Source organism: Chiloscyllium punctatum, chromosome 27, assembly GCF_047496795.1.
Source record: "Chiloscyllium punctatum isolate Juve2018m chromosome 27, sChiPun1.3, whole genome shotgun sequence".
Lineage (NCBI taxonomy): Eukaryota > Metazoa > Chordata > Chondrichthyes > Orectolobiformes > Hemiscylliidae > Chiloscyllium > Chiloscyllium punctatum.
Genome location: NC_092765.1, coordinates 35214338 through 35226575, shown reverse-complemented (window position 1 = coordinate 35226575; position 12238 = coordinate 35214338). Strand labels below are relative to the sequence as shown.

Here is a 12238-nt window from a genome sequence, read left to right as displayed (position 1 = left end):
AGCTTTTCAGAGAAGGAATTGCTCCTTGTAATGATGACCCTTTGTTCTCTGCTTTCTTCTGGGAACAGCATCTGTCTAAATTATGTAATTGCACCAGCTTTGCTTTGCAGCTGTAAAATCTTTCATTGTTCACTCTGTGCCAACCTATTCAGTGTGTTCTTATTTTGCCCATGAAGGCAATTGTTGTTACCTTGCATGATAACAAGCTCAGGGCCGAAGCAGATTCCAAGACTACTGCTGTATGTTAACTGCACTTGAGTAGTTATATACAATGTCACATGATTCTTCAAAAATTTACACTCCAATCTGCATACCTGATTGTTAATTTTAATACCGAAAATTTGTCATTTTCTATGATTCAACCAGACAGTTAATGTCTAAATAACATTTACCCTTCTTGTACTAACCAAGGTTAAAAGCTGGCCAGATTGGGAAAGGACATGAGACAGGCTATCACCTCTTCTTTTAAGGGTTCAACTTTTGCCACGTATTCCTTTGCTCAAAAACTGCATAAATCCATGTAGGATTCTGAAAGTTCCACTTTAGAAATAAAACTGACTCCACATTGGGACAGACGTTCACACCTTTAATACATTGTCTGAGTTAACACCTATTTTTAGATAAACTGAAGCCACCTTGAGAAGGTAACTTAAAAGGAGTTCTCAAATTTACATATTAAAGAACCGAAACCAGCATATCCCACCCTAAAAGATGCAAAATTTAGTCTAAGTTTGTTTAATATATCATTATAACTCCGTGACACTGTAACTTCTTTTCCTATCAATTCTGTCTTCTGGTCCTTCTCCACAACCAACTGACGAAGAGGCAGTGCCTCAAAAGCTAGTGCTTCCAAATAAACCTGTTCGACTATAACCTGGTGTTGTGTGATTTTTAACATATCCCGAGAGTAACATTCGCATAGCTGCACCCCAAAATAACCAATTCATGTCACGATCAGGAACAACTACAATATAGAGAACCATCAAATAAAACTAAGTGATTTTTAGGAGCATGTGCCAAAATATCTGTACACTTCACTGTGGCCACAATTTACTCAGGATAGTTAATGATTAAGTAAGCCAAGGCCCAAAAGAGAAATGGTCCAGTCACCGAAGCTTATTGCTTTCCTTTTGGCCCTCATTCATTTCTGACTATTTGGGATATTTGTGTAGTTTTTCTCATTGCAGTAAAAGGTGCAATGAGAAAAAGGAGTGTCAGCAAGACAGCATTCCTAACTTTTGAATGTCTGTTCGTCTGTGTGTGTGTGTGTGTGTGTGTGTGTGTGTGTGTGTGTGTGTGTGTGTGTGTGTGTGACATAACCAGCTGACAACACTTAATCTCATGGTGGGAAGAAATGCTGCCACCTTTCTTGGTGGGAATGACACTGAGCCATCCACCTCCTCCCCGTCCCCTGTGCCACCACCAAGATGTAGAACATAGCTTAAGAACTAGGAGCTTGAGCAGGCAATTCCACCCCTTGAACCTGCTCCACCATTTGATATGATCATGGCTGATCTCAACTCAGAAACCCGGAGTAAGTGAGGACTGCAGATGCTGGAGATCAGAGTCAAAAAGTATGGCACTGGATAAGCACAGCAGGTCAGGCAGCGTCCAAAAAGCAGGAGACTCAACGTTTCGGGCATAAGCCCGATTCAGCCTCAACTCCACTTCCCTGCCCAGTCTCCATAATCCTTCAAGCCATTATTAATTAGAAGTCTTTCTATCTCCTCCTTAAATTTACTCAACATCTCAGTATCCACAATTTTCTGGGGTCATGAATTCCACAGATTCACAACTGTTTGAGAGAAGTGATTTCTCCTCCTCTCTGTTTTAAACCTGCTACCCCTTGCCCTACGATTATGACCTCTCATTCCAGGTTGCCCCACGATAGGAGACATCCTTTCTATGGATATTTTACCAATCCTCTTTATATACCTCAATTACATCTCCACTTATTCTTTCAAACTCCTGAGAGTATAGGACCAAACTGCACAATCTCTCTTTATAAGACAAAACCCTCATCTCTGGAATCAATTCTTTGAACTTCCTCTGAATTGCTTCCAATGAAACTGCAACCCTTCTCAAGTAAGGTGACCAAAATTGTGCGCAATACTCCAGATGCAGTTTCAATGTTATTGTGGATTCTCAAAGCAGATACCAATGCTGGTGAGTGAAAGAGAATTACTTTTGGATCAAGTACATATCAGCTAGCCTGTGTACATGGGAATGATAGATGACAACATGAAACATACCTTGAAAAATACTGGGCAGAAATCAGTCATAGGTGTCTCGCATTTACTGATCTAAAGGTTAAAGGTTGCCTACAGCAATTTAGTTTTGTTGGTTAAGTGTTGCTTATTGATTTCAAATCATGTTAATTAAGTTCAGGAGCAAAATTCTTCCACATGAATCTAGCTTCCCTGTAGTAATGTGACCTGCATGAAGGATTTTAGAAACATAAGAGACACAAAGCCACAAATGTTTTCGAAGGGAGAGTGCAGATAGCCAAGAATAATTCCAGTGTTTCCACCTGGCCATCTTTACAAAAGAGCTTTGTTTATTTTGCTAAACCAACAGCCCCATTTTTCAACATGCAGTTTCCCCACTCAACTGCCATCCCCAGATTTGGACCTCGAATTAACATCATATGGAACTAATTCCAAACATCGGAATGGGATCAGGACTAATAAATGAGTGGCTCATGAATGGAGCAATGGAATGGATTTACAGAATGTTTTAAGACAGTTATCCGTTTGAAAGGATAATGCAGAAAGCCTTCATGGTAGGATTCTGATGAGTAGAAAACCGATTTCCCTGGAGGGTCATTGAGCCTTGGGAGAAGATGACCGAGTTAGGAGTGTGTCAAAATTAAATCTTTTTGTTTGATTTGATTTGGTGTAACCCATTTATCCCATACTTAAAAACTTACAGTTACAGTCGAAACCATAATTAAATTAATGTTGTTCAACTTATTCTAAAAATTGTTGTAATTTTCTTTTTTGTTCAATTGTCCCTGAGTAAATTTGCTCAAGAGAGGGATGTAGGCACATATTTGAAATCTAAACATGCTGTGCAATGAGTTATATGTTCCGGCCGAACTGAGCTGACAATCGTTTGAATGTAACAAGCATCAATAAGTTGTATGACACCTATTTGTACAGGTCAAACTATCCAATTCAAGAACTGAATTGACAGTTTTCAAAGAGATTACCCACACCAGTTAGCCTCCATGGTTCCAACATAGTGGAAAATAATAACTGTGTCCTTAGCATAGCTCAATGGTGGTGTTTATTGTTTTATTGTCAGAATATGATTAGTATAAATTATTGTAAGTATATATGTATATCATATTATTGTTGCACCTGTTGACCTGTACTTTCATTTATTTGGTTGTTGATGTGTACTGTGCTTTTAAGCCAAAGACAGAATTTAACTTCAAGGGCAACACATGATAGCCAAAGAAACATGCAAGGAAGTCCTATATTTATTATCCTCAGCTCACATTCTGAAAGATGTTTAGATCTTAGCTAATGAATATTTAGGAGACCATTGGGAGCTAAGACACGTGTGGAAGCAACATAACGTGTGAAAGCCAAAGTATATGGATTAATGTATGAAAACATGACCCAAGGGGATCTCACTGGCATGAGTAGAAGGTAAATCAGAAAACTTAGTTGATGTTAAGCTAAAATGTTAGAGTAAATAGGATCATCTCAAACTGGCAGAATCAAACTTTGAATTTTAACCAAGAACTTCACACACATCGTGATCAGCTGACAGAATGGGCCCCTAATTAATGCAGTAAATCAATAATGTATAAACATTTTAAAACCATTTGGTTGCCTGAAGGAAAGCTGAAGGTTTTCAGAATGGGGGAGCCGTAGTATGTTGAATTCCTATCTCCTTCGAGCTTGCAATCTAATAATGCCACAGTGCAACCCTTAACATTATTAAGGATGCCTATTATGGCCTTGATGTGAGGCAATGAAGCATGTGATCACAGATTATTAGTTCCTTACAAAACAATTAGTTTAAATTGCAAATGTGCACTCCAGCAAAAGTTCCACGTTAGGATTAGTCCCCTCTTAAATACATGTCACCTACTGCTTGATTGTCTGCTCCCTTTATTAAGCTCAACGTGCATGTTTAAGACTGATGGAACAACATATTTCTTTCCCAGCTATCGCCTAATAGTATTCTTGTGTATAAATTTAAAGATCAACATGGATATTTTGAGTATTGATTTTTGTCTTCATCTGTCATTTGACTGTTCCAGCTGTGTTTTGTGGAGACCCAGGAATCCCAGCACAAGGAAGGCGAGAAGATCGAGGGTTTACATACAAATCTGCTGTTTTCTTCACCTGCAACCCACCACTGATACTTGTGGGATCGTCTAGGAGGTTTTGCCAATCTGATGGCACCTGGAGTGGAACACAACCAACCTGTTTAGGTAAATGACAAAAAGTATATGTCTGTCCACATTCATTTCAGTCAAAGACTCATCTGGGAGACCAAACTTTGCCTGGTCTATGTTGTTACAACTATGGAATCTGCAGGAACAGGTTGTCCAATGCAATCGCCAATAATATTCTATAATATTTAAACATTGGATGTTGATATGAATCCTATTCATTTTCTTTTTTAGTGCCTCTTACCTGTAAGTCCCTTATTGCCAAAAAGGTGTTTAGGAAACAAATGTTTTCTAATGTTGAGTTCCTGAAGCAACCTTGCTCATGTGATCATCTTTTACACCTTGCTTACCCACTCCCCAATTCCACCTCAAGCCTCATTGTCTTCTCTCAATCATGTCTGATGGCCATTGATTCAATAGGCAGGAACAGTACAAGGAGACAATGTTGTTTGATTCTTCAGGTTCCTCACTCCTACCCTGCTCCATTCACCCTGCCACCCTCAATATACCAATGCTAATTATATGAGGTATATACCAACGACCACTATTCCAAGAGACAATGTTGTAAGATAGTGATCCCTTAACCCACTGCTCTGCTGAGACTTTACAGTTGCAATTCACTTCAGTTTCCTTGCAAAATCCAAATTTATCAGCTCCTAGCATAATAATGAAAAACTATTGTGTTTTGTTTTTATATTACTTATTTATTTAAACTTCAAATCGCATATTAATCACAATGTCTGTTTCTCTCAAGATTCAACACATACCACTTGCGTTGACCCAGGGGTGCCCACTTTTGGAATACAGAACAATTCTGAAGGTTACCAGGTGTGTGGTACTGTGTTACACTTACACCAAAGGAATGTCATACAGTATTTACCAATGCCAGCTTAGGTGCTTGACCTCACTATTACTTCCTGGTTTGGTGACAGCGTACAAAGATGGAGAATTATGGTTGTGCTATTCAGAAAGAGAATATCATAAAGTCTGGAGTAGAATCAACCTGTACAAATAATTGATCCTAAGTGTTTCTCTGCAAACTTTCTATTCGCTGATAGACTTAACTTGAGACTCCATACATTGGCTGGCCTGCATTGTTGGTGTTATGCTGTTTGAATTTGTGATAAAGAGTTAAAATGATAAAGAGTACTTGGTTATGATGCAGAACAACACAATGTGTTTTTATTTCATCTTTAACATATAAATATACCAAGGATTTTGTTTTTGTTCATTAGTGAAATCTGAGTATCCATGTCAACTCCTGATTGCCTTTGAGAAGGCGATGTTCCTTCAACCACTGCAATCTGAGTAGTTTGGGCATGTGTAAAGTTCTTTGGGCCAGGATTTTGACCTCGTGACAGTCAAGAAATGGCAATATAATTCCAAGACAGGATGGCAATTGACTTGCAAGTGATGGTGCTCCCATAGTCATATTAGTTATAAGGTGGAAGAGGTCATGGATTGTGTGTTGGTGATTGAGGGAGTGATGGGAAGATGTTGTTTGCAGAGCACTGCTTCAGTGGTGTTGAGCAGACACACATACTTCACCATGGCAAACAGTAACCAATAGCATAAGGCTTTGCTCATTGATATCATTGAAGCATGCTGTGCACATCACACAAGATCAGCATTGCATGGCCCTGTCTGCCCACACAAAATTGAGGTAGTCAAATAACATCACTTGGAGGGAGGCACTTCAAGAACAATTTTTTTCTGCCTATTTTCTTAAGGTAGTCTGTGAGGTATTTAATCAAACAGGGTTTTAAAATGATGAATATTTTACAGCTAAAGCGTCAGTTATTTTGTCCTTTATTTGCAGACAAGACTGCTATGGATTGCTAGAATATTCAGATTTTATTTCACTGTCTAGTACTATGCTAGGACATTACATTTCTTATTCTTTCTCTGTGCATGATCCACAAAAGTAGTATTTAATTGCCTCCCCTAGTTGTCCTTGAGATGATAATGGTAGAACCAACTTCTTTAGCTACTGCAGTGCATGTGGTGAAGCTGTTTTCTTTGTAGTGGTTTAATACTGTTTCACTTCAGAAGGCAATTTCAAGTCTACCAAGTTGAATTAGTGCTGGAGTCATAACCCCTTACTGGAGGGGTTGTGATTCCAGCACTGGACTGCTGGAGTCAAACCAGGTCCAGCCCAAATAGCAATGGCACACAACAATCTGGATGATATTCCACTTAACATTGTACACATTTATTAGCTATCAAACAACAGAATGCACCAACAATGACACTAGTTACTTGGAAGTCCTGCAAGTTAGAGTCTATCTCAGGTGGCCAATCCAGCTAGAGCTGTCTAAGCACAAGAGCAAACTGCAAACTGTTGTAGCTATTGTAGCAATTTGTTTCTGATATCTTTTCTTACATCTCTTTCTTGTTGTGTCTATGTGTCATATAAAATAGATGTTTTTTTTGACCCAATTCATTATATCTCTGTCCTATTCAAAGTTGTACACTCCAAGCCCCAATTTCAAGGTCATGCCTGAATAGACAGAGTCAGTAATCTGAGCTGCTTATCTCAAACACCCTCATCTATCTTTGATGCTGAATAAAGGAGGCATCTTTATGGTCATCCAAATAATGGAGGCACAGTTCTCTCTGAACTCCAAAACTATTTAAGATCATTTTGCAGACTTTAATAAATCTGTGTTTCGATTGAATTTCCCAGCCTGCCTTCCTGTTCTCAAACCTATGATTCTTCAATCAGGCTAGAGTTTCATCTTTCATGTTCCATGCCACCACCATGAAAAACAACTCTTCCTAGCTGACATTTATTGATATGAAAGAAAAGAACAATTTCATGATTTGAAATTGTCAATATAAGATGAAAGTAAATATTGCCTTGGCTAACAAGTTTTAACCAGCTACCAATGGTGTGCTACCATTCATAAAGTACATGTGTGAATCAATTGTGTTTTTTTTAACCATTCAGTGTTTCCATAGTAACTGCCAGCTTTTGAACATCCAAATTTTTTTCGACCAAATTGAAATTCTCAAGCTGTTGGATGTAAATTTTCATTTTTTTGCTCATTAACCTAGTGTTCTGGAACACGGTCCAGCCCTGTCTGTTTGGCTGATAGATTCTCATCACATGAAATACTGATGAATAATTATTCCTAATTCCTTCAATTTTCCCAATCCTCACTCACTCTGTCTCTGAAAAAAATCTACTCTTTACAGTTTTATAAAATCTTTTCAAAGTCTCCAGTGCCTCCCCGTAGCCAAACCTAAGACTGAAATCGAAACTCCTCTCTTTCACTCCTTCCAAGTTTCTTCCAAACCCCATCAACTGCATACTTTATTTTCACCTACATCTTTCAAGCTTCAGTTCCATCAGTTGCTATGACTGTTGAACTAAGCTATTTCATACCTGTTCACCACTGGATATTTGCAATGCAAGTAAAGCAGCCCACTTGATTAGGACCCCACCAACAAGCTTCAACATTTACTTTGTCCACCACCAGCTCACACTGGCAGCAGTGAGTACTACACACAAGATGCACTGCAGCAAGTCACCAAGACACCTTTGACAGCATCTTCCAAATCTATGACCTCTGCCATCTTCAAGAGCAAGAGTAGCAGATGCATGGGGCATATCACCACCTGCAGGCTCCCTTCCAAGCCACATATCATCCTGGTTTGGAACAATATTGCCATCCCTTTGCCTTTGCTGGGACTGAAACCTGACACTTTCTCTTAACAGCACTGTAGATAACTATGATGTTCTATATGGGTTCAGAAATGTCAGTCACCATCACCTTCTTGAGCACTTAGGAATTGGTAACTATTCTGACCTTGCCAGTGATGGTCTCAAACCACAATGTGATACAAAGCTACTGGCTAGGTTCCACAAGGTCACAGTGCTGACTTACACTTCACACCAGCTCAGGCCTTCACTGGATGCTATTTGAGTAATCATCTGTAATTATACCTCTTTGCCAATCCTGCTGTCCTCCCACTTAGAATACTGTTCCCTAACTCCTCAGCCTCACCAGTGGTAGCAAATTGTTTTGTCATTATGGTCATGCCTGCAGAAATCCTTACTCTACATAATTTTGCCCCAGTATCTCCCTTCCTGCTTTTAGTCACTTTCATTCACCTGTTCAGATATCCTAAGGCACACATCTAAGGTACGTAGGATTTGAACCCTGGTCTTCTACCTCAGAAATAGGAACTCTGCCACAGTGAAACAAGAAACCTTCCCTGTCTTTCTGTTTTCAAATTCATCCTGAGTACCTATCCAGGATTTGTGATGTGCTTTCACCCCTACCCCCTACTGATATCACATATATATTTTCGTAGGATCTTAGAATCCCTATACAGTGGAAGCAGGTCATTCGACCATTAATTCCACATTAACCCTTGAAGAGCAGACCCACCCAGACCCTTACCCTATCCCTGTAATGCTGCATTTCCCATTGCTAATCCACCTAGCCTGTCCATTCCCGAACAATACAGGGAATTTAGCTTGGCAAACCCACATGACCTGCACATTCTTGGACAGTTTAGGGAAACCAGAGCACCCAGAGGAAAACCACATGGAGAAGGTGCAAACTCCACACAGACAGTCAGTCGAGGGTGGAATCAAACCTGAGCACCTGGCGCCGTGAGGCAACAATGCTCACCACTTGCCCACAGTGCTGGCAAATTTTATATTCTCCTGTTTGGTGTCCACCACTTCCTGGTGTGCAGTAATTTTGAACATTATATTCCATAAATTATGCAACATCAGTGCAAGTGAACTGGTGCACCATTCCTAGCCCAGATGTAAGATTCATGACATCCCATGACTTTACGACATATCTGCCACTCGCATCACTAAGTGAAAATGAATTTTATTTTTATTCCACATATCTGTTGACATGTTTTGCAAAAGGCCAGTGGAAGTGATTTTACCATATCTTGTATTCCGAACAGATGGCGAGTCGAGCTGCATGAAAACAGCACATTTAAATCATGACAAGGATTGTCATAAGGTGCTCACCAGGGATGGAAGGCTTCCTATGCATGTGATCTTTATTAAGGAAACTTACTTGTACTTTCTTGGGAGTTGATCTTGGCAATAGTTTTATTGTGGTTACACCAAATCTAAGTGTAACAGGCAGGGAAAGAAATGCTAATAACTTCCCTACAGTGATGATGCCCTTTAAGAACAGTTTAATTGTAAGCAAAAATTTAGGATTAAAGAACTCAAAGTATGCCATTGGTTTAGGATGCGATAGAGCCTTGGTATTTGACGGCTTTCACTGGAACAAATATTTCTCACTATTCCTGGAGATTGAAATAATAAGGATGCAAAATGTTCAATTATGCCATTAAAAATGTGCATTTCTAAATCAGACAGAATTTTGAAACATCCATGCGTCATCTAGTTTATTAACATAAATTTGTTCATTCTGAGACAGGTTGGAAGTACAGTGGGGTTCAAGTGCCAGAAAGGTTATCTTCTTCTTGGATCGACCACACGCACATGTGTTACCAATCTTACCTGGAGTGGTACTCAGCCAGAATGCATTTGTAAGTCTATTTTTTGCGGGGTCCTGGTTAAGTCTCAGCATTCAGTGGACTTGTTCTAAGTTCACACCCACTTGAAGTAATAATTTACTATCAGCGAATGAGAAGCCAATTAGTTGATGCATACTACTTGTACATGCAGGGTATCATCAGCTGGTGCTGGAGTGTCTGAAAACATGGACAGTTCCTTCCACTTAGCAGATAACATTTGTGATTGCTGCCAAATTATCAGCCCAAAAATTCAGGAGTCCACCCATTTTTTTTCTTGAGTGGCAGTGAAAAGGGACCGCATTTTGATAACCCTCTCACTGTCAGAAAGCACCTCATTTCTAGCTGTAAACAATAGTAATGTATGTATGTGTCTTGTGAAATTAACCTCTGTGGTTGCTGGTGCACAGTATGACATGAAGAAAATAGGTTGACATTTCCAAGTGTGAGCTTTCTCATGACCGAACGTGCTCCACAGCCTCCACCATGGAATGTGCCTATGCTGAAGCCAAAACCAGCATCCGCAGTAATTTGCTTTTGTATAATGTGCCTATGCTTTTCTCTTGTGCTGCTGCTGGGCGTGGGCACGTACTTTCATGCCAGTTTGGTATGATGGTACAGGAAAAGTTCTCCACCAGAAGTTCTGACATTTTCTCTTAAAAGAGTGACACACAGTAAATGGAAGAATGAATGAATGAATGATTTATCATCACGTTTATTTTGCAGTGAAATGCAATAAAATGCAGTGAAAAGCGCTCATTTGTTGCCATTATCCAGTGCCATTTTGATAATTTAAGAATAAGAGTAAATAAAAAATTATAGTTTAAGGAGAAGTACATCTACATACAAGTTCTGAGCCTGCTCAGAAAAACCATTACCTCACCATACCCAATTAATATCAAAGTTGCCAATCCTCAGGTGCCATCATTGACCTCTGGCCCGATTCACCTTTGCCAACGCCCACGCTGTACACATGAGCGAATGTATAAGTGAGAGTTCGAGTTGATGCTCTTTCATGTTTTTGACTGAGATATTTTTTCTCAGGTGCATGTGGAGAGTTTTTCTTTAGCAAGGGAGCCCATCTCGTGAAATTAACACATAGTCATTGTGAATAATACCCAATTTCTTCTTAACAGAAGTCAGATTTTGTTGTCCTGTATTTTCAGAGATGCTGAGAGCTACAAATGATCAACAAGTTAAATGTGTTTGGTGTGTCATTACTGGAGAAATCTTGTGCCTGTAGACAATTCCAGGAGGCTGTGACTGTTTTGTACTCTGCTTGATCGTTGATGTACAGGCAGCTTAAACAACTTATTGGAATGTGTTGTAAAATTCTGAAGTTTTGATTAAGTTGCTAACTGAAACTGAATCTAATAATGTCCAATTCATGTGCTATTATTTTCTATCATGGACTTTAAGAATCATCAATTACCCATGTTTGTTTTTCAGCACACCACTGCAGACAGCCTGAGATTCCTCCTCATGTGAATGTGGAATCGATCGACCTGCCTTCACTGGGATACACTTTGATTTACACATGTCAGCCTGGCTTCTACCTTACTGGAGGGTCAGAGCATCGAACCTGCAGGCCTGATGGAAGCTGGACAGGAAAACAGCCTCTCTGTTATGGTAAACCCCATGCAACGGCCTGTTTGCTCTATCTATAGCTTGCACATGAATATAGGCAGAGTACAGTATGTCAAAGAAGTAACCTCACTGTTTCATTTCATTGAATGGAGAATTATGATTGCCATTCATTGGCATTTATTTCCATTTTTAAATATTTCCTTTACATGAATATTAATTTCAGTAGGGAGAGTGTTTTGTCTGAAGTATTGATAGGATAATCAGTGTTGGTGAAAAGTTAACTGCTGAGATTTAGCAATGCATTCTGTTGCAGTATTGTATGTTAATTCCATTCCGTCTGAAGTCTCAGGTGCACTTACACTGAAACAGGTGTTAGTTTGCTTTTGTCTTGATGCTATCAGAATTGTATAACAGCAGCCTAAATCCACACAGAGGACCTAACTCTCTTACTGGGAGAGGGAGCATCTTGTTCCACTTTACTCCAGCCAAATAGGCTCCTGAATACATTTTGCACTGCTATGATCATTGTTGTCTGCTTCGAAAGATAATTAATTCCACAAAATCAGTTTCTCTGAATAGCATGATCTGTGCTTGTTACTGAAACAAATATATTGAAAGGAAAGAAGACATTTTTAATATTTTTAAATAAATAATTGTTTTTTATTGAATAGTATTGAAGAAAAGATGCTCCCTTTATTTATAGCTTAATGAGATTAACTA

General features: G+C 39.2%; 1 protein-coding gene across 1 annotated transcript in view; it reads left to right on the top strand.

The window, feature by feature from the left end:
- csmd2 (CUB and Sushi multiple domains 2) overlaps positions 1-12238 on the top strand; it is a 602495-nt gene that overhangs the window by 553174 nt on the left and 37083 nt on the right. The window contains exons 56-59 of the mRNA XM_072548527.1: positions 4277-4450; positions 5166-5239; positions 9835-9946; positions 11381-11560. Coding sequence (XP_072404628.1) covers positions 4277-4450; positions 5166-5239; positions 9835-9946; positions 11381-11560 — 540 coding nt within the window. The remainder of the gene's footprint in view (positions 1-4276; positions 4451-5165; positions 5240-9834; positions 9947-11380; positions 11561-12238) is intronic.